This window comes from Planococcus citri, chromosome 5, assembly GCF_950023065.1.
Source record: "Planococcus citri chromosome 5, ihPlaCitr1.1, whole genome shotgun sequence".
Lineage (NCBI taxonomy): Eukaryota > Metazoa > Arthropoda > Insecta > Hemiptera > Pseudococcidae > Planococcus > Planococcus citri.
In genome coordinates this window covers 29,255,173-29,281,837 of record NC_088681.1, presented here as the reverse complement: position 1 = coordinate 29,281,837, position 26,665 = coordinate 29,255,173, and the positions used below count along the sequence as shown (strand labels likewise).

The 26,665-nt window shown below is 33.1% G+C and overlaps 3 protein-coding genes across 6 annotated transcripts in view; 1 reads left to right on the top strand and 2 right to left on the bottom strand.

Moving 5' to 3' along the window:
- LOC135847353 (cilia- and flagella-associated protein 298) overlaps window positions 1-26,665 on the bottom strand; it is a 115,679-nt gene that overhangs the window by 47,929 nt on the left and 41,085 nt on the right. The window contains exon 6 of one of the 2 annotated variants that reach the window (XM_065366827.1): window positions 4,778-4,836. The exons of the other annotated variant lie outside the window; for it this stretch is intronic. Coding sequence (XP_065222899.1) covers window positions 4,825-4,836 — 12 coding nt within the window. The 3' untranslated portion in view covers window positions 4,778-4,824. The remainder of the gene's footprint in view (window positions 1-4,777; window positions 4,837-26,665) is intronic. 2 annotated transcript variants of the gene reach the window in all.
- Window positions 13,374-26,665, top strand: part of LOC135847351 (protein tipE-like) — a 37,519-nt gene continuing 24,227 nt past the window's right edge. The window contains exon 1 of the mRNA XM_065366824.1: window positions 13,374-13,538. The gene's annotated coding sequence lies outside the window, so the exon portion shown is untranslated. The remainder of the gene's footprint in view (window positions 13,539-26,665) is intronic.
- LOC135847354 (uncharacterized) lies at window positions 20,297-26,574 on the bottom strand. Of its 3 annotated transcripts, none has more exons than XR_010559155.1 (4): window positions 22,019-26,574; window positions 21,674-21,926; window positions 20,899-21,149; window positions 20,297-20,808 (listed from the first exon to the last, which is right to left on the bottom strand). XR_010559155.1 is itself a non-coding variant. In XM_065366830.1 (4 exons), exons 2-4 carry the CDS (start codon window positions 21,877-21,879, stop codon window positions 20,443-20,445), a joined length of 750 nt encoding a protein of 249 aa, XP_065222902.1. In that variant the 5' UTR covers window positions 21,880-21,900; window positions 22,019-25,922; the 3' UTR covers window positions 20,297-20,442. The 3 variants fall into 3 exon arrangements, 2 of the variants coding, with proteins under 2 accessions (XP_065222902.1, XP_065222901.1); XM_065366830.1 differs by having other exon boundaries at window positions 20,972-21,149; window positions 21,674-21,900; window positions 22,019-25,922; XM_065366829.1 differs by having other exon boundaries at window positions 20,972-21,149; window positions 22,019-25,917.

Here is a 26,665-nt window from a genome sequence, read left to right as displayed (position 1 = left end):
AATATTTTCACGATAATTCTTCTAAATGTCAAGAATTCTCGTTTTCAGACTAAAATCTGTAATTTTTATATCCGATCAAAAAATCAAACTTTAAAAAACTGAATAAAATGTGCATTTCAGAACCAGTCTTTTCGCAATTGAGTAATCTCGCTCGTTTTTTAGAAATACTTAGCATTTTTCAATCAAATTTTCAGCCATGTCACTTCCATGTTGTTTTTTTTTTAAATACCCTACTCAAAATTTTTAACTAGCAAAAAACCTAAGGAAATGTCGATGAAAAAATTTCAAAAAATTAATACTGTAAATTAATACATTACATACATATACTCCTGCATAATGTACATATATATGCCAAGTAAATTTCAAAGTTTTCCATGCACCCCTCCTCAAAGATGGGTATAGATTTTTGAAGTTTTAATATCGGAGAGAGGAAAGGAGGTCAATATCTCCGGAAGGGTAAAGGTTGAGAGTTCAAAAATTTGTATGGAGAGTTTTTACATCAGAGGTAAACTATGGACCACTTTCGACTCAATTTCGGTCAAAGACCGATTCCATCACCTCACAGAAAAAATTCTCTTTATTTCAAGAAAATGTTTGTTCTCATTCCATGTCGAAAAATGGTATGTGTTTTGTTGATGGAGGGGAGAAAATTTTTAAAATGTTGGTAAGCATTGAAAATTTTTCTATTTTATCGAGTTTTTTAGCTCAGAAAAATCCTATGAATAATCGCTGATATTGAACAATGAGATAGAAAGAAGATTCTTAATGGTGTAGCTCTCAAATTTCACTTTTCAGTATTTTATTGAGACATTTTTTAAACAAATTTGGCTCGCAAAAGTACGATTATACTGGCATTATATCAAAATTGGACCCCTAAATGTGATTGTAATTTGAATATGACCAAGAATGTATTTTTCAGAATAATATTCGTAAATAGCATTCGACTTTGTATGCAAGCAATTTATGCAATTTTTAGACTACATATTTTGTCAGAATGCAACCAAACGGGAACCGGAGTGACTGAGGAGTCTTCTTGTAAGTTTTTTGGTTCATTTGAAGCTGTTGAATACGGTGATGTCACAATTTGATTGAAAAAAAAACAACAAAGAAACAGAAAACAAGTTTCCAATTTTGCAAAAATTTTCAATAAAAATGAAAAATTTTCTATCTACTCGTATTTTAGTATTTATGTTTGTTTTCCGTTTAATTAATGTAATTTCGTTTCCTTCTGTTCCAGTTTAAATGATTAGATACGTATTTCAGCATCAAGAATTAGAAGGTTAGAAAATCAAATGATCCGTTTTGAATAATAAAAAAATCAAAAAATTAAATGATTTTTAAAAATATTTTTAAACATTGCATAGAAAATCACCATCAAGAGAGAAACAAAAATTAAAATTGATTGAAAAAAATTGCAAAAAAATATAAAACTATAAAATCACTGCCCATCAAAAAAAAAACAAAAACAAAAACAAAAAAATCGTTTTCATTCGTTGGTTGTGATAAATATTGAAAATTATGATCAATTTGGTTGTTTGATCGGTTCATATGTACAGGCGGGCAAACATATAAATTCGGTTTTTTATGAATAAGATCAGTAATTTTTGGTTTTCAGCTGTTTTCACCTTTGAAAAACTTCTTTTTAAGATAAAACTTGAGAACGCATGATGGGATTTGAATTCCATAAATTGAAATTCTGAGTTTAAAAATGTAAAAAAATCCACAATTTTAAGTACAAATCGTCAACCTGAAAACTACGTATGAAATCAGAACAATAAAAATTATAAATTTTTACGTCTCAATTTTTAAAAAAATTATTGTGATCCAACTGTTCAAGCATTTTTTAAAAATTTTCTAATTTCGACAAAATTCTTGCTGTGCGAACACCCCAGTTCCTTGCCCCCTCTCCTCCTCCTCAATTTCGTTCCTCAAGGAATCATGTTTTTTTTTTTGGATTACTAAATAATCGCATGACATAGGTACCTATTTCTAAAATTTCAAAAGTTTTATTAAGATTTGAAAACTTGATGGGTAGGTAACGTAAATTTTTCATCTTCTTCGTTCTTTAATTTTCCTAAACCGGTCTGTTCCTTTTTTTTCATGATATTTGAGGAATTGTAAAATCGCTCCAGCTATTAGATTCAGTGAGAAAAATGTCACATTTTTAAACTATTTTCAGTCATTCAAGTTTACAATGGGTTTGAAACCAACACCAATAAATCAACATTCTGACGCCTCTAAAAGTTGATCCTCAAACTTTTAATTTTTGGGAACAATTTTGAAGGTTTCGATCTTTGACCACGTGGATCAGTATTTAACCTGCATTGTAGTCTAATCGAAGCCTAATAGGTACGGTCTAAAACTTCATGAATATTTTCAAAGAACTGCAAAAATCTACTCACTGTTATTTGAATCTAGTTGGAACTCTACAACAAATCCTAAGCCAGGATAATTCGAGAATTCTGATCGTTTATCCTTCGACTGCACAAAAACACGCGTAAAGTTGAGAATATTTTTGTTAACATTTCTATAGCCCTTTCAACTCGAATAAGAATAAAGATGACCTATTTTGTAAGACATGAAAAGTACTACAAAATAGGTTACCTATACGAAAATTTTCGCCATCTGCATTACGGAAAGAGTGAAGCTGAAGCAGTTTGATAATGTGAAATAAATGACGTTCGATATGGAATATATTCGTCCCTTGTTAAATATCAAAGACGACAAATATTCATATTTTTGTGCTATTCGAACTTCTGTATTATACGACGTGGCGTGGAAAGCGATATACGAGTACCTCTATCCTCGTTGCATTGCTCATTCGATGAGAAATTATTTTTAAGTATAATTCTGCTGAGAATTTCGATCTCCTCTCTTCTCCTCTCCTCTCCTCTCCAGCCCCATCAACACTAAAAAAAATGTTCGACGAAATAATGTAATGCTATCACTTTAAAAAAGAAAACAATTGGATTTTCAACGCAAAAAATTAATAGAATCTCGTAGGTATTCTTCGCTAATCCAATCACTTCGACATAGACGATTTGATTTTTCACGAACTCGATTAAGAAATTTATCAACGATTGAAAATGATTTTTCACATCGATAACGACAGGAAAACTCATTCTAATTTAGGCTTACAGAGAAAGAAAAGCGAAACGAAAAAAAAAATTAGATTTTCTCTAAACGACTTCGGATCTGTACTACGTTGCGACTACTAACGACCGAATAAAAGATGGAAGTTTTTGATTCGCGCCAGATATCTTGACGTTGGTTTATATAAAATAACGACTACGATTACAACGAGATCGGTTTCTTATCAATCCAAGCGCCTAAATACTGATTGCCGCGAGAAGAAATGAGAAATATAGCATACTCTGATAGGATGAAAAAATCCTGCAAGTGTGCTAGTCGAGCGTAAAACGTCTGTTGGCAGCAGCATGTGTAGTGTAAAAACAATTCATATAATACTGCCTGTGCTTACGTGGTCATTTATTATTCGCAGTATTGCCCCTGCAAGGGATGAGAAAAACTATGTGGTATACATCGAGAGCTCGTTTATTACAGATTTTTCTACATTTCCCCAGCCATGATGCTGCGCTGAATCATCGTAGCGCGAAATATGTCGTAATTTTTTCTGCACAGAATGCGATATTACGTATTTGTTTAAAAAGCGATGAATTTATAGGACGAGTGTAACGCCTGTGTGGGTAAATATTTCGAACTGGGTATTACTCTGTGTTTCTGATCGATCCCTCGCAGGTATCTAAGTTATCCATACCTTGCAATTTTTTCTGCGTTACACTTCTTTGGGTCATTTTTTGTAGCATTTTGGGAATTGTTTGGTTAAAATATTCGAATTCGGTATTATGAGAAATTCTAAAATACGATACCACTTTCAGTCATCGTCGCCAAGACTCGAGTACATTCTTTAGAATGATATTATTTGAAAATAATACTATTTTGGGACCAATTGAACACTCAAACCGTGTCACAATGTTTTCAAAACGTTCAGATCTGAGGAAGTAAGCAAAAAACGAAAAAAACCGCAATTTTACTGTTCCACTTATTACCATAATTATAACGCATCGCATGATCGAAAACATCCCAACGTTACTCTCGTGGGACTCATGTATTCGAGTAATTTTTCTAAAAAGGATGTCGACCTCGAATTTTCCAACGAGGAAAAAAATAAGCTTTTCGTGTTCCATGTGTAATGGTCTCCTAAACGCGAGCACGAGTATAGTGAAAAAAAATTATTACGATGTAATTTAAACAACGTAACTACAATTTTTCCCCTATTTTTTTCATCAACGAGACGGTAAAATCGAGTCATTAATAATGTATCGTTAATGCGCCTAAAAACTCAAACACGAGTCAAAAAATAATTGAAAAATTTTCATTTTTGTTCGTTTCAAATGACCCGAGTTTATAATAAAACACCCACTCGTTACATAACGAGTTAAAATACACCAATAGACATGAAACTGGCTCAGTCGATCGTACGTAGTAGGTATACCTACCTATTCTTTCAGTGTGGAAAATTGACTCGAAAATAGGTAGGTATATTTTTAGTCCACCAAGTCCAACATTTCCTTAAAACGAAAACTCAATTTTTTTTTTCGTATTCCGTGTACGTTTGCTTTTTGGAAACTTTTCTCATACTCGAGTGAAAACTTCGATGTAGGCGGAGCGTTTACTTTCTTTCTCTCAAGTTGACGTATACTTAAAAAGCTATTTTGACCGGTTTAAATTACAACAGTAACAAAAGTCAACTCACTGTTTGAAATATGCTTCTACTTTGCTACCAGATATCTATATACTCGTTCATACACGTACCTGAAACACAAAGACATACCATAAACATTAGTAAATTCTTCGTTCGGCATCATCGTGTGTAATTTTAAACTTAACGTATAACAACTAATACATAGAACATAGGTTAAAAAATCTAAACGAAATCGCAACATAAGAGGAAAAAAATACACCACGATGAAGTTTAATAGAAGCCGAACCAAAGTAACAGTTGGAGCAGCATTGATATATCTTCATTGACATCTATCTCGTTGAAAAAGAAATCACCGAACTCCCATAACTCATTTACTTTGAAACGAAATTTTCGCCATAAGTTTCCATAGTAAGGTAGTTTGGTAATTTTTACGTAATTTACCGATGAAAGTAAATTTCCTCGAGGCACGATGGTAAACTTATAAACTTAGGTAATGTTTACCAAAATTAATTTAACGTCTCGAGTATTTTCTTGTTTGCATTTATTTTTAGCGAAGTATTTCTACGTATTAGACCTGTTTTAAACTTAACACCGCGTACTCTTGCGGTAAAATAAATATTAATTGATTTGCATTGTCGAGTGTTCTTATGTACGTACGAGTATAAGCTATAAAATGACTACCACCTATCGAAACATCAACGTGCTTGGAAAGTTGATGGGTTTGTTTCTTTAACAGGAGTCGAGCCGAGTGCAACATAAGGTATAAAATTGCTGTTTGATGATGTAATAACGTTGGAAAATTGACACCCTTTGTGTCTGTCTGGCTTTCCAAGTTTTGATATTCTTAATCTTCGTAGGCGTACTCGTACTTTCGAGATATATTTTTCGTTCGCGGATTACTTTATGAAAGGTTAGGTTAGGATTACATTTTGTGAATTTTTTTATCCTTTGCAATTTGAGTATGTATATTATATCTAAAATTATTGAAGATCGACTAGGAAGGGGTGACATAATATTGATCTAGTCGTTTTAGAATTTATAGACATTGTTCACATACCCACTTTCTGTCTGATTCAACACCAAAAAAAAGTTTATAACGATAACCCTTGCTGCATATTTCACTACCTAGGTATGTACTTTCGAAAAATGCATTGTAATTCATACGTGTTAATAAAATTGCCTAACCAGTTCGCCGTAAATATGAATGAGTAATACTACACTGACCTATTCCATATCAACTAAAAAAAAAGAATTCGCGTGTCTTCTGACTTCGCTCAAATTTTTTGTAAGATTTTACTTCAATGGTCCACTAAAATAACAGACTATCAAGAGTGGGAAGAGAGGGGGAATTGTAAACTACAGAATGGTTAAATTGGAAGCAAATCTGTTGACTAAGTTTCAAAAGAGGACAAAGTTTTAAATCATGTATAATTGGGAGTTGGTGAGTTGATTCCCAAAATGAAAAAAGTGTCCGAATTGATTCCCACCTTTTCTTTTCACATGTCCGAATTGATTCCCACCTTTTCTTTCAACATGTACGAATTGATTCCCACCTTTTCTTTTCACATGTACGAATTTGATTCCCACATTTTATTTTCGAGTGTACGAATTGATTCCAGCCTATTAGCGTTACCCAGGAGACACCACGAGGAGGTTGGCTCAAAATCCCTACAACATTGCAAGTATGTTTGGAGTTATAAGGGTACATCTCAAAAAACTTTACCCTTTTTTGAACAAATTTCGTACATACAAAGTGTGAACAAACAGTTTTGATTGTTTTGAATGCTTATCAGATAGAAATAGTCGGAAGAAGTGCATTTTTTGTTGGTTTGTACCAAATGGAAAATTTTTTTTAATGATCACTTTTCAGAAAAATGAATTTGGCACATGTAATGAAAATAAATTTTAGTTTTTTGAGAAAAACTCAAAAAGTAAGCTCTCTAGAAAAAAACTAACTACATTACGTCGATTGGAAATTTAATTCTCTACAACTTTGTTGGCATGAAATTTTTTTGGACGCTTCCTTTCGCCTCCACATCAATTTTAATGAAAGGTTACCTATAACTCAAAATGTTTTCCAAACATTGAAATATTTCCTCTTTAAGATTTTATTTTTCAACGTGTTTTTAAGCCAATTGAAGGTAGGATACCAGATCTTTAAAATGAGGTCCTATTCATTCCTCACAATTAGATAGGTTAATATTATAAGTTGAAGAAAATAATGAATCAAGTTTTTAAAAAAAAGAAAATCAGTCTCCTGTAAAATTTCAATTTTTTGAGATGTAACCTTATTGCTCCCAAGGTGCGAAATGTAATCAATTCATTCATACGCAATAAAAAATTACATGGGAATTAATTCGTACACTCGAAAATAAAATATGGGAATCAATTCGTACATGTGAAAAGAAAAGATGGGAAAATCAATTCGTACATGTGAAAAGAAAAGGTGGGAATCAATTCGGACACCTTCATTTCAAAACAAATCAAACGGGAATCAACTCACCTACAGCCGTATAATTATGTTCTTTGGTCAAGTTGACTTAATGCTTGGTTAGACATGATCATCCAGATCAGCTCTTCAGCCTGATCCAGACCGAGCCTCAGCCATATGCTGAGATCTTCCTCAGCCTGATACCCCCCTACGGTCAGATGTGTCTGTATGTAAGCGGGTCATATAGCCAAAAATTTGATCTAACCACGTCTTCAGCCTATTCTAGTCCTCCTCAAGGTCGAATGTTTGTCTTTTTGAGGTCATTGACCCGTCTGCTTGTCTTCTCAAATTGTCTAGCTTCCTCGCTAGCCCCTTAAGGTCATTGAACCGTCTGTCTGGACTCTTAAGGTCATTTACATATTTTGTTCAGATTCTCAAGGTCACCAGTCTACTATTTCAAGGTCACTGACCTACATATCTGACCTCTTATGGTCGTCTGTCTGCCTGTATGACCGTCAGATGTTGTCTGTGAACCTACCTAGCTTCTCAACTTCTCAAGGTCATTGATCAGTCTGTTTGAATTCTCAAGGCCGTTTGTTTGTTTGTTTGCTGTCTGGCTTCTCAAGGCCATCTGTCCGACGTTCTGACATTTGAAGGTCATTGACCTGTCTGTCAAACTTCTTAAGGCCGTCTGTCTGCCTGTATGGCCTCTTTGGGTCATGGACCCTAGGGTGACCCTTAAAATGCAAAAGTAAATATTTTTTCGGTCTGACCCCCTAAATTTTTTAATTATATCATAAAATTCTCGAATACAAAATTTTAGCCCATTTGGAGGTCATTAACCCGTGCCGAATGGCCTAGAATGTTTAAATGGGATTTAACATAGGTTTTTAAGTGAAAATTGCATTTAAATTCCTCTTAGCCGCCTAAAAAATAATTCCGAGGGTTTTTTACAAGAAAATGCCACAAAAGCATGTCAAAGACCATATAAAACAATAACAGGTTCATGGGGACCCCCCTACCCTTCCTTCCCACCCTGGAAATATTGAATTTTCCCCTATATTTTTAGGGCAGGAAGGAAGGGTAGAGGGGTCCCCATGAACCTGTTATTGTTTTATATGGTCTTTGACATGCTTTTGTGGCATTTTCTTGTAAAAAACCCTCGGAATTATTTTTTAGGCGGCTAAGAGGAATTTAAATGCAATTTTCACTTAAAAACCTATGTTAAATCCCATTTAAACATTCTAGGCCATTCGGCACGGGTTAATGACCTCCAAATGGGCTAAAATTTTGTATTCGAGAATTTTATGATATAATTAAAAAATTTAGGGGGTCAGACCGAAAAAATATTTACTTTTGCATTTTAAGGGTCACCCTAATGGACCCGTCTGTTTGGAATCTTAAGATTATTTACCTATCCGTTGAGATTCTCAACAAGGTCATTGATCAGTCTGTCTGAATTCTCAAGGTCGTCTCTCTGTCTGGCTTCTCAAGACCATCTTTCCGACTTTCTGGCACTTGAAGGCCGTTGACCTGTCTGTCTAACTTATTAAGGCCGTCTGTCTTGCCTGTATGGCTTCTTTAGGTCATTGACCCGTCAGTTTGGCTTCTCAAATCCGTTTGTCAGTCTGTCTGGTATTCTATTATCCGTTCAATATGGCTTCCCAAGGTCATCTGGTTTTCTGTATAACCTCTTAAAGTTAGTGACCTATCTGTAAAACTTCTCAAGGTCGTCTGTTTTCCTGTCTGGTCACTTGAGATCATGGGCCCATGGCTTCTCAAGGCTGTTTGTCTGTCTGGCTTCTCAACGTTGTTTGTCTTCCTGCCTGGCCTATCAAAGGTCATTGCCCCTCCATCTGACTTCTCAAGGTCGTCTGTTTGCCTATCGGGTCTCCTAAGGTCATTGCCCCGTCAATGTGGCTTCTCAAGACCACATGTCTGCCTGTCAGGTTTTTTAAGGCCATTGACTCGTCAATGTGACTTCTCAAGGTCTGTAATTGTCTGCCTGTCAGGTTTTTTAAGGCCATTGACTCGTCAATGTGACTTCTCAAGGTCTGTAATTTTTTCAGGGGTCTCCAAACAAAACATACCCACTGGTATGTATGAAAAATATGTCAATAAAATTCAAAAAATGATACATTTTAGGTGATTACGGCTTCATGGAGCCTCCGATAATTTTATTTCTTAAAAACTTTTCCCATATTGGATAAATTTTTTGAAAAAGTCGAAACAGAGCCAGGATTTCTTTTTTTTTTTTACATTTCAGTCGACAATAGGCTATTCCAAAATATATCTAGGTACTTTTACTATAAAACCCATTTTCTTGAAAGAAAAAATTTATGGGTCATTTTTTTATGTATCGACGAAATAATAACGAAGAAGAAAGTTCAGCTGAAAATTAACTGTGGAAAGATATTGATTCGAAATAATACGTGCCTATTTGCAAAATAGTACTCATTTGGAATAGAAATGAAGTTTCTTCTCCAGATAATCTTATACGGTTATACTTATAATTCCAGCATCTCGAAGCGAAAACGTTGCAAAAACTTTAATAGTACTTTACTTACATCTTTGTGATACGAATAGAAAATATTTGGAAATAAATCTACCCTCATTCGGTTGCCGGGAATGTCCCGAATTGTAGTATAAAACCTTTCAAGTCGACCGATTCACTTAGATTATGTAAATTTGTAGAAATAAAAATAGAAAAAAAATCACTCCAATCAAATTACCCGTTCACTTTTGACAATTTGTTCGGCGGTTAGTTTATTTTCAAATCTTCGGTTTCCACAATAATAACGTTCAAAGGTTCATGTCAAGTCGGAAATCGACTCTGAATTTGATCTCGTTGGTTAAAATCGTACTTTGGATGGATATGTACGAACCTTTACCTTTACTTATTATATATATAAGAGTAAGACCGTGTAAACCTTTCAAACACCGTTGTTACAAAGACCATTTGAGAAAGAAATCTTTTAGCTGGGTGATAATTTTAAACGAACGCCGAAAAGCTTCCTTGGGATTATTGTTGAAACGGTTGAAAAATGTTTTTCGTTAGCAAATTGTTAAAGTAATCTTATCGAAGTAATAAATAAATAGAATAGCTCGTGTACATATAGTCATTGGTCAACTTCGTTCATATATATTTAGGTCCAGAAGCATGTTTTTAAATTTTATTATAAATAGACCACCTTACTTAGGTTCCAACGACCTTTTTTCTTTCCTTTTCGCAGAATACCGAAGTTGTTCGGGTTATTTTGAAAATTACATTTACCGTAGGTATAGCGAATGATATTACCTAGCAGGAAAAGGATTTCGTTCGTTTGAATCTTATACTTATACCTACGTACGTACACCATACTAAATATTAACAGGAAAACCCTAGGTTGCTGGTCAATTGAACGTCACGGCATGAAATATAAACCAGGGCTTTTGGGATTCAAATGTGTATACTACACGTAGAGAAATATCTCCATCAGTTCAAATCCTTTGCTTGCTCGTTATTTATTGGAAAACGTTAAAAAATAATCAAATTTTCGTTCATGTTTCGCAGAAAACCCGGCGTTCGTTATGCAATTTTATTAACGTCGCGTATTTACGGCGTATTGTGTATGCAATTTGTTAACATACTTCTAACAATATGATGCAATCTAACGTCTCGTGAATTAACCGTCACGTACTCGACGGTTTTTTTTCACTTCGCGTTCGACGTTGCGGAATAAAAAGAAAGCGAGCTTTTCGCATGGAAAAATATTCAGTTATTCGTTTTGTATAAAAGAATGGCAAAAATTTCATCATTTAATTAAAAGAATGTAAAATACCTAGCTCTTTGTTACTTTTTTATTGTAATTTGAAAACGTTGTACTTTGACGTCGTCGACGGATACATTTTTTGTACGCTAGATATTCCATTCGTTTTCATGCTATTGAAGAGATGTATAAGGTAACGTTTTGTTGACGTTTCTGAAACGTTATTGAAGTATCGTGAATTTCTACATCGGAGAGTGGCTGGATTCATTGTCAGATCTTTATTCTTTGAGTGAAATAATGTGCTTGGAATTTCCTCTTATTTTGCACGACATTCAGAAGCGATACTAAAATATGCCGGACCCGGAATTGGTTAAATTTGACTTTATTCGTTCAAAATACGAGGTATAAGATCGAAAATATCGAAGGGACGGAAATATAATGAACAACAGTTTTCATCGAATGCACCAAGATAAGAGAAGGAAAAATGAAATGAAAAACATGAAGGTGGCGTTGACAGTGGTGGAATAATTCAGGATCTTCAAAAAAATTATTCTCAATTATGTTTGACACTTGCAAGAGAATCACTTCCAGGCGGGCTTATTTCGAGCAGCAATTTTTGACTATAGAAATCAGTCCAGATGTGGATAAACTTGTTATACAGACCGAAAATAATCCAAAACTTAATTTTAAGCTGTCAAAATTAATTTCCGCGCCTTCTGGAAAAATTCAAAAATTCCGGATAAATTGAAAATCGCGCTGGAGGCTCCAGAATGTTTCCAAATTGAGAAATTCGATTCGACGAGTTAATTCTAAACAAGATACAGCCATTCGATCAAATTTTAAAAAATTTCCAGTGAACAGAAAATTCTTATTTTTTTGAATTTTTAGCTTTATAAATAATGCTGGTCAAAAAAACCCTACCTACTCGACGTGACCGTCTGAAAATTAGCCCAAATTCAGAAAAACTCGTTAAATAAGTCGAGAATAAGCCACAACTCGATTTTTAGCTGTCCTCATTAATTTCTGCGTCCTCTGGGAATATTCAAAAATTCTAGATAAATTGAAAATTTCCCTGGAGGCTCCAGCAAGGCTCAAAACGGAGAAATTTGGTTTGGAGGGAGGAGGTTTATGTTCAGAACGAATTTTCATCATTTGATTTTTTTCAAAAAAGCATAAATCGTCGAAAATAGTCAATTTTGGATTTTCAAAAATTCCGCCAAAAATCGAAAAATTCACTTGAGTAGCAAAAACTTTGGTTGTGGTGGTTTCAGAACATCCTCTTTCCAAAAATTCATGGTCTCATTTAAACTGACGCTGAGAACTCCATTTGTACCATTTCCAGCCTTATTTCGATCCCCTCCCAACATTTCCTGAATTTCAGTTTTCTTCCTCAATCTGGCAAAATATTTGAAATCTTAAAAATGAGAACGTCAATGAAACTGTCTTATCTTAGGCAACTTCTAAGAATAAATGTTAATAGAATTGCCTACTCGATTCGCCGTAAATCCGTTCGAAAACATTTTGGTCATATTTGTCGATTAGGCTCTTTCGATCGAGCTTTTCGTACTTGCGATGGTCTTTTTCCAATATTTTAAAATCACCGTTGATCCTAAAATCCAAAATATTTAAAATGTAGTTAAAAATGAAGCTAATTAACCGTTTTTTCAAACAGTTTTACTAAAATGTTCTCGTAAAATCACTCAGTACGCTATTTTGACAACTGATATTCCTGCAACAAATTACGAATGAAAATAAAGCGGCAATTTCCGAAGTAATTAAATACCATCGCAGGATTAATTTCGATTCCGGAGGAATTGCTCGAGTTTAAATTAGCCCATTTTTAACTGCTTTAAAGACGGAATAAAATTAACTGAAATTAGGCCATTCGAAGTGAAATTTCGTACAAAGCTCACGTTTCGTTAATTACCCAAAAACCTCGCACATAAAGAATTCTTTCAGTCATTCTCTTTGCAATAACCTTCGAAACTTTACCTTTAGTCTACAAAACGATACCTCAAAACTATGCATTTTTTCACTCCATTTTATCAAACCCATAAAATTATTTTCAACACAGGTATCGAAAGTACCCACAGGTACAAAAAATAATACCTATTTTCAATTTGCATACAAAGCAAAAAAAAAAAGGAAAAGGGCATATGCAATATTTGTATCGTGCATTGTAAGTATACGATAGTCTGTTAAATTTTCCAGGTTAATTACATTTTGTCAGGTAAACTTGTACATACAAACGCAGCAGCAAACCATACCTACGCGGTTTTTAACAAATATACAGAAAAACAATGGTCAAAAGGTCGTGCATTCGATGTCGTTAACAAAAAATTCAGAAATTCCGAGCCAAACGTCACCAGCTGAAATTTGAGCATGCGCCTTCACTTATCGATTATACCGCATTACGTACAGCTACCTTACAACTCCGCCAGATGGGGTTCGCTTCACAGTAAATTATTCCGATATCGCGATACCGAAAGCCTATCAAGTTTTTCTTTTTCTTTTTCCATCTCGTTGTTATAAAACAATGTATAAACAAGTTTATTAGTTTGATTTAGTGAAAGATGATTCGAAATTGAATAATTTGTCCGGCAATAACGAGAATTCGTCGATACCGTAGAAGGTTAGTAAGTACCTAAGCTTACTCGATAATTCTCTTCGTATTCTCTTTGCATACCGAGCCAAGTGTAGGAGCACGTTCGATGCGAAAAATTTTCCACAACTGCTAATAAATAATTCACACTTCCAACTACTGTGACGAATGGAAACCTCGAATTAAAGGTTTTAATAATGATAAGTTCGAGCGCTTCTTTCTAACGATGTCGTTGCATGCGTATTTACCAAGTTTAAAATAATCCTAATGTCTTATCAGTCACACTATTGTTAGAATATTCGTCGAATGTATTTCCCAATAATAAAAAATGGCGACTCATTTGATAGCTTTACTGTGGGTGTCATAATGAATAATTTCGTTAAATAAATTTTTCGTGTACAGTTTTCGATTTATAAACATATCATTTTCATCCCTAAAAGTATAACCAAACCAAAGTTTTGTTTATTTTTAGTTCGCGTAGGTAGGGTGTTTTTTTTTTGGTCGGTACAGTTCTCGTGTAAATTCATTAAATTTACCTACATTTTTTAAAAAATTTATTAACGTATCAAATAAGATGTTCTATAGAATCTAAATTGAATTCAAGACTGCAACAAGTGCCGACCAATGATGGTACATTTTAGCCATAACATAACAGGTTAGCTCCTCCCCTTTTTAAATACTAGGTAGGCCTGTCACAAAAGAGAGGAAAAGAAAAGTTGAGTAATTTTTTTAAAAATTAAGTTAAATTCCATTCTATGTATGATTTTTTTTAAATCTCCAACATCAATTTTAAAATGAACGAGCCCTACAATTGCATATTTAGAAAACTAGAAGAAAACACCTCTCAATTTCCGAATTTTTATTTAACCTGATATTTAGTCCTTGAATTATGAAGGGGGGAGGGAGATTTTCACAGTTGCAAACCGAAAAATTGCAAATAATTCGAACTTTTCTTTCAATTTCACAGCTCAAAAGTACAATATTCATCTCAATAAATTTAATGCAGGACGTATCTGCTGCCAGGTACGTAGGTAAGTTGATGAAAGTTGCATCAATTTCGATTTTGACCAATCAGAATTCGGTATTTTGAAATCAATATCTAATCTTAAAATTGTCATAAAAATGGTTCAAAGTTGAGAAAATTTGATAAAATCTTAAAATTTATCTAAAAATGGTTCAAAATGAAAAAATTCTATCGATTATTGCCAAAAGAAAAATTAATAAAATTGGTTACTGAATGGTTGAAAATTGAGAAAAATGTCATAAAATGGCAAAATTAATCCAAAAATGGTTGAAGATCATAAAAAAATTGATAAAGTGAAGAAAAAACCAGATTAAATATCATGAAGATTGCACATAAGAACGCAAAACATCCCGTAAATTCATGAAAAGTCGGTTAAACTTGCATAAAAATAATTTAAAACTGGGTCAAACTCGAAAAAAGTTCAGAAAATTGTCACAAAAATCGTTGAAATGTCTGAAAATTGACAGAGATAATAACAAAGTTTACACAAATTGGCAAAAATCACACATTCTTCAAAAATAACATGAACTCACCAGAAAATCAGTGAAATCGATTTAAAATAATTTTAAAAAATTAGACGAGAAAGAGTTGGTCAAAAATCTTTAACATACTGGTAAAAATAATGCCAAACTTTCCTGAAATTCCAGATAATTTCGTATATTTTTTAAATCTATTTTCAATGTATTTAAATCCATATATTTTTTGAGGAAATTTCTTACAAATCAACTTTTTTATTTTATTTTCAACACATTTTTTTATAAATTTAGCTCCTGTATTCTTTCACACACTTTTCTTATTTTCAATCATTTTTACGCTGATTTTACTGATTTTTTGACAACTTCACGCAAAGTTGGTCACATTTATGGCAATCATTGCAATTTACGTAACAAAACTTCAGCATTACTATTCAGCCCAGTTAAATTTAAGCCACTGATTTTCTGAACAATTTTGTAAAAAAAAATCTGTCAATGTTCTGAGCATTTCTCGTAGTGATTATGAGCTTTTCATGAATTTTCCTCCTATTTTAGTAACGATTCATGGCATTTTCAAATTCATTGCCGACAATTGAAGATTATTCGTTCGTGAACAATTTGATCAAAAGCGAAAGTTCGTTTGCGAATGAATGAATTACTAATAAATCAAACCAGATCAAAATATTATACCATAAAATTTGACTTTACATAAATTTAATCAACAAAAATTTGAATTGACTCGATTTGATTGCGAACGATTGGCTCAGAAACTACGATGAATCATTTCAAAACGACTGAATCACCTCGAAATCAAATTAATTGTAGACGAACTATTTGCTGAGAATCAATCAATCGTTTGAGAACGACTGAATCACAACTAAATCAAATCCAGTGAAAGAGAATATGTCAAATTTTTACTTTTTCAAATACGTACATTTGATAAAAATTGAAGATGTTTTGTTCGTGAATGGTAAGAAGAGAAGTGATAGTGAATCCCTTTTTACTACCCCCTGACTTTTTAATGATGATACGCATTAGATGATAATTTTTAAAATAAAAGAAAATAAATTGAAAAAGCTAAAATAGAAGTATTAGCTCGAATATTAATGGAAGTGGAAGGCAACAAAGCAACCAAATTCTTTCATGTTTTTCTCGCTTTGAAAATCCAATTTTAAAAACAATATTTTTCTTGCCAAACTTTCGGAAATTATTCCAACTCAGTTTTGCTAAAAGAAAAACATATTATTTTTCATTTTAAATAACGTAAAACTTTCCAAAATTGAAAAGCTGCGGATCGATGAAAAAAATATAAATCATTGAACGAAATAAATAAAAATACATCTTAGATAAACAAAACAAAACAAAACAGAAAAGTGTCAAGAAAAACGCAAAAAATCAACGAAGCGAAGTATTAAAAGTCATAAGATTTATAAATCGTTCAAAATTGCATCCAGAGAGCTCTATGCGTACACTTGGGCAGCTAAACGAACAAACTTTTCAAATAAATTTTAAAATACGGTACAGCCCTTAAGAGGGCGTTTTCAAGGACAGCTTTTGCAATACTAAGTACCTATGACCGGTCTTCACACCGGCACTAATGTCCAAGTATCGCCACACATTTACACAGTATAAAAATGTGAAAAGTGACAAAAAAAATTATATGTGAGTCTGGCACACCCTAATTAGGCTTTTGGGACACCGAAATTTTTTTTTACGAGTTCTCGTACATTTACCCGCTCTTGTGACAAATTTAATCCCATAAAATAGAAATAAATTGTAGAAGCCTATTTTTTTTTTTTCATTTCCAAGAGAAAATTTTACCAACAAACAAAATGTCTGAAATTGTATCTCGAAAGCTAACATTTTTGTAATAACGACATCGTTCGTTATTTTCTAAAAAAAAAAAAAAAAAAAAAAAAAAAAAGGAAAAGAAGGATGATAAAACATCTTATAGCTGGTAATTTTATACACCAGAGTAATAAGAAAAAAATTGAAATTTGAATTCGAGATATTTTTAAATACGAAACTTTGGCGAAAAATTACCAAACTAGAAATCTTAACGTTTCGAATTTCTCGTTAAAAAGATAAAAGCTCGGAATAAATTGAATACTGAAACCCGATAAACTATTTCGGTCGCATGCTGCACATCATTTCTGGCAAAAACGAGCCAAACGAAACGAAACGAAGTCAATTTAATACACACACAACTTGGAAATATAGAGAGAAACGCACGAAACGCAATAAAACTTTTTGCTAATTCTGGCCAAAAATTTCTCCTAAAAACCACGAAAGTGTTTGCCAATAATTTACGATACTTTTCTGGTAAAAAGTCACGCCCTTCTTATAGAAAAGGTACAGCGATATTTTTCGCTGTTTTGGAAATTGTTTTACGATGTTTTTCGATACATAAAATACAACCAAATAAATAAAAAAAAAAACTACGTAATTCGTAAGAAAAAAAATGTACTCTATTCCTACGATAATTGGAAGTTGTAAAATGATTGAAACCGTGAAACATTTCAATTTATCCAAATAGTTCCGAGTTGGTAAAATGCGAAAGTAAATTCCATCAACGACAATCGTTGTGGTTTGCATGATAAAGAAAATGAAATAACCGTACGCTGCATAAGGTGTGAATGAAGACAACTAGTAAGCGAAAAAAATCCCACTTTTTTATAAAATAAAATTAACGAGTTCGCGATTAATTTGCAACTTAAGGAGAGAGTTAGCGTACAAATGAAAGTTTCGCAAAGCGCCTTCCGAAAATCAACGTAATCAGCGAAATGCTGGAAAACGCATAAAGCGGCGAATCCAATTTACGAATAAATTACAACGTCGACCTAATTTCGGCGGCTTTGTACAGTGAATGCTTTTCATTTTGAAAAATTACTCGTACATTTTACTTCTTTTCCTCAAATAAAGACCTTGGTAAAGGTCAGAAAATACGCTAGTGCGTTTTTCTTCGTAGTATATCACTCGTTTGAGCAAGTTTAACCCAGACGGTCGCCTTTTAAAATTCCACCGACGTTTTATCTCCTACAAAAGATCGAGCAGCGACGAATGTTTCACAAAACGTTAAACGAATTGTTTATCCGCTAACTACGTATAAAAGCTCTTTTGACGAATGATGTTGATGATAAGACGGTATCATGTATCAAGCATCATTGATACAAAAACAGAGGTAGATAAATATCTTGAAGGAATTTTTCAACCGCAATCGAAAAACCACGAAAAAATTTAGTAAAACATTCTTTTCGAACAATTTGAGCTCTAAAAATAGGATACACTTGAGAAGCTATAGGAACAAAATTCAATAAGTGCGTGTGCCGTGTATCTCTTTACTTTAGAAATGAATAGGTCTCGTTCAAAGATCTATAGGCACTCTGAAAGAAACGTCCCACACAGTTTTAGTTGCCTTTAAAATTTAAAAGAAACCTAACTTTGGTAGCTGTGGGTGAGAAAATAGTCTTCTTTATATAGTTTTTTGAAATATTTTCAAGGTGACCCGAAAATTGAAATCAGCATTTTGGAAAACCCAAAAAATCTTTTCAATTTTACAAAATTTGAGAGCTATTCTGGGAACCAATAAACTTGCATCAAAACAATAACTTGAAATTATTGGAAATCAGCAAGTATTACCACTAAAACTCCAAAAAATCACAGGTAACACAAATTTTTGTTTTTTCGAAATTTTGAGGATAATTAGAGGGTTCAGAAATTCTGTTTCAAAAAATGAGCAGAAATTCGAAATTAAGATCTCTGAAAACTCAAAAATCTGTAAGTAGGTACACATAAGTATGCATATAACACGACTTTTTCAATTTTTATGAATTTTAGGGGCTCATCGTAAAATTTAGTGAGCTCGTGTCGAAAAAACAAGTTGAGATATTTAAAATCAGCATAAGTAATCGAAAACTCAAAAATTCATCGAAAATTGATCAAAATTGAGGGTAAAGGGGAGAGGGAGACTGGAGAGTGTCAGATCAAAACTTGGGAGAATGACCCGTTTGAATCCAAAATCAGACTTCATTTAGAAATCAATAATTGGACTCGACGAAATGTTGTGTGTTCCACTACCCTCTCCTCTCTGAGAATTTGATTTTAGTTTTGAGGGCAAAATATCATCTGAATGAGAATTAGTGACTAGGAAAACTTTGATTTTGACATCCATATTGGATTTTTCAAAATTTTGGGTTTCAATACCCTTTTTCCTCTGGGAAGCTCAGTCTTGATTTTAAGGTCAAACGATTTTGTTTTCAGATATGCTGATTCTGAAAAGAAAATCGTTTGACCTATCAACAATTTTTTCATTGCCTCCTTCTTTGCCCTCCTCATGAAGGTCGATTTTCGGAAATATGATTTAAAAATTTCCAAAATGTAACCATGAGATGGCCTCCTGGAGATATATTAATTCATTTGATGACGCTTTTCCTCTAACATTCGATTTTTTTTAAAGCAGTAACGCTAATCCTCCGAAATTTTAATCTGATACTCCCCCCCCAATTTTGTTCAAATTTTGAAAAAATAGAAATAAAATAATTTTTTAATATGTACTTGAATTTACACTTACTTTTTTTATGTGAGCCTCGAGGTACATTTTTTGTCAAGCTATCCAACAAACAGAACAACGTACGTGTTGAAGCAGCACAAAAGCAGGACTTCTAACAAGAGATTTATCAAAATTTCTAATTTTGGGGGAGAGAACAGTTTTGAATTATTCAAGCCAGAATATTTTGGAGTCAAAATGTTTCCAAAAAAAGTAAAAAATTCTTTTGAGTTCTTTTTTTTTTTTTTTTTAATTCAAAATTTTGTAAGAAGAGAATAAATGGAAAATTATGCACAAAGTTTGATTTTTTGGGAGGGGGAGAAGGGCAAATTTGGCAGAACACAGGTCTTCTTGACACCGATTGAAAACGAGTACTTCTCAGTTTTTGACAATAAATTGTAATATTTTAAATCATTCTAATGTGATCGAAATCGAGAATTTTTGACCAAACTTCTCTGCTGAGCCATGAGCATTTACGTTATTTATTCGTATTTTAAGACGATTTACGAATGGATTGGGATGGGGACCTCGAGAAAAAAATTGGTAAAATAATGTAGAAGAATAATTATCGAACGCTACCGCTGGTATAGATATTAGGTAGGTACCTATATTTTTGAACTGGTCAAAAAACACTTCATCAAGATGACAATAGGCTCACACCAATCAAAACGGAGTTATAAAAAATTGGCGATGAAAAGATGCGAGCTTGAGGGAAAAAGTGATGAATAATTAACAACCATTATACTTAAGTTTTAAAAAATAATAATAATTGTATTCATAAAATAATGAAGGTAACTATCATAAAATTCACATTCGATTCGTTTTCACTTTGAATAATTTCTTAAACACGTTATCAAAATTCCATCATAGGTAGGTAACAAGTCATTAGGTCTAATACTTGATTCCCATCATTTTAAATGATTTGGTGTGTTCAATTGAAAATATCCTACGTCCTTCTTCATCTTTATAATCCGAATAAGATATTTCGTTATACATTTTGAATCCAACTCTCTCAGCTAGAATTTGAGACTCAATACGAGTGAATGTAGTCATACATCCTTTCACATCGTAGGCGTTCGCTAGTTTTTCCAAGCAAAGTAGAAGATTGTAGCCTATACCAATCCCTTGGTAATCAGGTTTCACACATAGGCCAAGTCCTTTCAAAAATACATCAGTTTCTAAAATTTCGAATGGATCACGATTGTGGTACAGATCACGGAATATTTTTTCTAGTTTTCCCATCGCATTTCCAGTCAACTAAAATGCATAAAACAAGAATAAATATTACTCGCCATTTACGTTCCTATCCTATTCAACAAAAAAACTACCAAAATCAATCAATCTTACGATACGAAAATGAATAAAAAGCTTTCATTTTCTATTCTATCGAATTCATTTTTTAGGTAAACATTCAACTTGCTTTCGGTTGGGGTCCATCATCCTTGGAAATTATCCGCAGCTTCTGCAACCCAACCATTTCAGGTTTTGAGTTTTCTTCATCCAATACAGCAATGATACTGACGCGTTGCTGTGAGGCCTCACTTTGTTTACACATCTCATTATTGGCACTTATCTCGTCTTCTAATAATTTCAGAGATCTATTTGAAATTTAATTATTAGGCGAAGAACTATAAATTTTCATACCTGGGTGTAGGTACTTCAATTCAATTATTATTAACATTACAAAGCGAGCTTTCATTGCAACTGTTGGATAAAAAGAGAGTCGCCTTGCTGAAAAAGTATGACTTCGCGATTTTGCTGCAAAATGAAAATTGTTGTCAACTTTTTACGAAGAGAAACCAGGACTTGTCGCCGATTATTGGCAAAAAATATGATACTTTTTCACAATTTTTGCATGAAAAGCGGGAGTTTATTTTGATTTTTTTGACAATAAAGTGATACTTTTTAGAATTTTTTGGCAAAAAGCAAGAATAACGATGTTAGCAAAAAGCAGAACTTTTTCGGAATGGTGCAAAAAAAAATGGTATTTTCGAGACTTTTCGTTTTGTCACTTTAGTGGCAACAAAAAAAAAACAAAAAAACTTTAGTAAATATCTACCAAATGACGATTTTGAAAAAAAAAAACAACTATTGAAGTTATAATCAAGGTTTTTAGACTTACCTACAAATAGGCTCATCTAAATAGAAATAATTTCTCAGAAATTCCAAACTTTCTTCAAATCTATCTGGAGTCAAATCTACAATTTTCATTTTCAACACTTTACCATCTTTTGTTTTTGTTGTAAATCGATGCCATGTGTTTGGATATGGGATCGATGTTGGTCTTTTCCATTTATTCCACACCGGTAATTTGGGTATATTTTCCATTAGTTTTAATGTTCAAGTTTACTGTAAAACCGCGATAGGTCTATATTCTGAAGGGGAAAAAAATGTATAGATATATCTAACCGCAATTATTTTTATTCCGTATTTTTTCGCATAATTAGTTTAAATCCGTAAAACATACCTGCTTGATTTTCGTTTGAAAAGTAGTGCTTTCCTCACTTCTTATCCTACTAATACTTATAATTCAATTGACAATTTCAATCCAGGCTTATTCGACCTGAGTCTTTATGCCCACCTACATGATTCTCGCCAATGATATTGCTTTTCGTGTGAAAATTTCAAGTGTTCAAGAATTATTATCATAATAAACGTTATCGGACTGGTTTATACATAGGTACTCAAAATGAGTTGTTTCAGATGAATAAGTGGATATTTTTGTCGATTTAAACTATTACCCACTTACGTACATGCAATAATTCATTATTTAGATATAATTAAAAATTGACTTTCAAGGTTGCTGAGAGGTGTGGTTCTGAATTCAACGACGATGGTTGAATTTTCGAAAAATAAAAAAAAAATGTTCCAAAATCCTCGCAAGCAAATTTTAGCAGTAGATGTGAATAGTATAATTTTTTATGAGAAGACATTCTTTTATTAAAAACGTGATATCTTAAAGGTGATCATGGGCTAAATTGTTCGACGTAGTTTCTTTAATAAATCAAACCTCCTCAACGCGAATATGATCTCAAATTCTGGGAGGGGGAGTCGACTTTCAGAACTAGAGGAAATTTACAACGATTTTCTATGGAAATAGGTAAGCTCATAGGCTGGCAATTTTGAATTTTTTTTAAATTTGCAACTTGTAAAAAAAACACACTCTTTGATTGGCTGACGTTGCCTAAGATTTACCTACAATTCAACTGCTTTACCTCTAATCATTCATAATTTCGAACTGAGTCTGGAACTTTTGATTGGAAATTTTGAAAAAACACAACTTCTTAGACAGCTAAAGAAAAAACTCAATTCTTTCTGGATATCTTGGCAAAAAAATAGAAATTTCTCACATCTTGGCAATTTTGCAAAAGCCTTTTTGATAATTTTGGCTATTTTGACAAAAACACAAGACCTTTCTCAACAAGTTAGGCAACAATCAGTAAGTACTTACTTCTTGATAATTCGCCAAAAATTATAATTTTTTATCAACTTTGGTAAGAAATGGAACTTTCTGAAAATTTTGACAAAAATGGGACTTTCTGGCAATTTTGAATGAAAACGGGACATTTTTCAGCCATTTCGACAAAACGAGTAACTTTTTTCGTGCACTTTGGTCAAAAAACAAGTTTTTTCAGAAATTTTTGAAAACAGGGGACTAAACAGCTAAGACAAGAATTGATACGTTTGGATGTACATAATATTATCAAAAAAGCTAAAGATGATTTCTGGCAGAACACAGAACTTTTTTGTTTGTGTGAAAAAACGAGAAAAAAAGACTTGTTTGGCAATTTAAAAAAAAACCAGTATTTTCTTGATAATTTTTACAAAAAACAGGACAAAAGTACGAGTAAAGAAAGCAAGATATGCAGGACTGATGAACACGCCTGTGTGTGATCTGTTGTTTGTTGGATATTCAGAGGTGCCGATTTCAAACTTGAACTCGATTTTTTGCTATAAGCTTCCTGGATCTTCACAATAAGCTCCCAAATTTTATAAAATTGAAAAAGTCGCGTGATCTTTGCTTTATTGAGGTTTCAAAAGCACTGATTTCAAATTTCGAATCCATTTTTTTAACCAGCCCCCTCCTTTCCTCTTCATAATTACTACCCAACACGAAAAGATTTTTACAAAGCATATAAAGGAAGTCATTTTCTTTTCTCCAATCAAAATCAAGTCCTGAAACGTGACTGCAGTTATCGGACCAGCAATTTTGATTAATTTAATCGTTCGTGTGTAGAACCCTTCAATATTTCAGTTAGGCGACTAAACTTATTTTGTGCGAGGGATTTCCCAGCTCCGATGAAAAAAGAGTCATAAATAGCTGACTGAGTAATCGAGAAGTTCCCTTATTGACAGTACAAAAAGAAATGAAATCCAAACACTCGATCTGATGAGAAATTCGAAACATGCTATAACACATATTTTACAGAACGATACCTCTTTACGAACATCGCCTTATCACATGGGATTAAGATGACAGAAAAACTTCACCTTCTAATTACCTATCTACGAGTACTTATATTCTTGTTCGCTAGCTCGTTTCTTTTCGCAATTAGAAAAATTTTCGATGGGTCACTCTGATAACAAAACAAAAAGTAAGTAGATTAAACAACTCCTTCTTTGGTTGGGATCGATTTTAAGAAAAGTAAAACTGAAACATCTTATTTAGAAACCTAAATGATGGCTATTTAGAAAGAAAACTACTTTCGTAAAGATTATCTCTTTGGGTCTAAGGAAAATCCATGTTTCACATGGTTGTCAGAGAATAAAACGAACAGAAAGGTAAATTTACTTCCACGCTAAGGGTACATACGTACGAGATCTCAAACTATTGTTAGCTATTTTTTTCATCGCGTGTAAGCCTACAAGTAGAAAAAAAATGGCGTCTTAGGGTCTTTTCTCAACGAGCTAATAACTTTGATAATACGATACTTTTCAACGCCGTTGGCGAAATGCTGTTTACTGCGGTATGAAAAACTCCACATGGAGAAATTTCATAGCCTGTTTAATTAAAAAAGAAAAAAAATCTACTTTTTTTTAAAATGAAACCACCTAAGTCTTTAGTGTACTCGCCGTATATAAATATGACAAAAGACTTATTATGCGCAATGACTTCGCTACGGGGTACTCTTGTAATTTCAGCTTCACCCTTTATTAAGCAATTCTAGGGCGAACGACGACATAGTTCATCTTCCCACCTACCCACGAAGTAGAAAACTTAAAGCAGAGATAACAGCCATTCGCAATTTAAACCTTGCCAGTAGAACTATATACGTAGGTACTAGAGTTTTGCTCAGGTTTCTTAGTTATATGGAAAAGTGGCTCGCCATGCTTAATTACAAGTATCTCGTTACATCGACGACGACGCTATGCTGCTGGTTCAAAGGGTAAAAGCATCGATGATTCAAAGTAATTTCGGTTTTTGTCACAAAGGCAGACAAGGCGAAAAGTTTTTACCATAAAGGTTCGCCCTCAAGGTCGATATAATTAAGCGCTAGTCCTGTGCTCGAATTCGCTCACATTTGAGGCAACTTTTCAGCTCGCAGCCGTAGGCAAAATCGAGCTGTATCTTTTCCAGTGGGATTGAAAAAATTTTCCATACGGGTACGAAATACGTAATTTACACCTGTTGCCGGAACAGGTCTATAAACTTGAAAGTATCCACGCAAAAAGAGCTCTCTGCGTTTTAAAAAGATGAGCGAGATTTCAATCACCAAAGCGTATATATTCGTAGAGCTTTTAAAACGAAACCTCTCTATATAAATGTAATTTCATCCTAACATTTTTGTCAACCATTTGACGAGCTTAACAGACAAGAATACCGTGAAGGTTTTTGTTATCGTCGTCGAATCTTTCACCATACATAAAATAGTGATCGGTATATGGAACGCGATGACATAAGTATCAAATAATCCGAGCGTCATATTTTCCAACATTTTCGTCAAGATTTTTTGCTACAAAAAATAGCGAGAGGGAAACGGAAAGAGAAAAAATATGAAAAGTAAAGCTGCTTAGAAAACACAAACATGACATTATAGGTGACAAACTCCTTCATCTTGGTATAAAAAACCAATTTCCTCGCAGCGATGTAAAATATGAATTATTTTCAATTTTTACTTCATTTTTCATTCTTTTCCACCTGATTTGTATCAGATAAGCGGGCAAAAACATTGAAATATTAAACAACGTGAAATGAATGAAACACGATCAATCATGGAATCAATTTCTCGCGTTTGAAAAGAAATTCTTCGATTGTGATTCTGCGAATAGATTCAAAAGTCATCGAATTATGAATTTCTGGCATCGATTTCATTTTTTCTTTTTCTTATTTTCAAAAAGTATGACTTCAAACCCAAAAAAATTATTAAAAGTTGATCATTCGAGTTTGAGAAATTTCAATTCGTGATTTAATTGTTTTTTTTTTTTTTGAAATTTTAGGCCCTTAAAATGATTTTTTTCTCGTATCGAAAGTGAGCTTCAAAACGCAATGATATCTATTTTTATTTTCTTTAAGCTCGTAGAAAATGACTTTACGAGTAAAAAAATTTTAAAACTCCAAATTCCACCCTCATTATGATAATTTTCCAATCCGGATACAAAATTTGAATACAAACAAAGAACTACGTAGGAAAATTTTCCACGAAGCTCATTCTATATGCATCAATTTTGATAAATTCTCAACACGATACAAAGTCAATAAAATACCAACGTGGTTTTTTTCAATCGCGATTTAAAATCTGGCAGCTTAGGGCTGAATTTTGAATAACCTATATCCAATCCTTGTAATCGGATTACAGTATAAAGAAAACGCCCAAGTTGAAGCTAACTCGATAAAAAAAATACACTATGGAAGAAGGAAAAAAGGTTTTATAGGAAGGAGATACTTTAGCATACTTTGTTCAATGTGAATTTCAAAATATTGTGAGATCGTTTCTATCATGTTGTTTAACGAGACATAGCATCGAAATAATGCAGCATTATGATCATAAAGTGAAGGCATTCTAATACGCATAAAGTAATGAAGAAGAATATTCTAGAGTATAAGCTGATGATTGTTTCATTCAAAATGAGAAATTTTTAAAATATAAAATTTTCAAGCAACTGACCAAAAAAG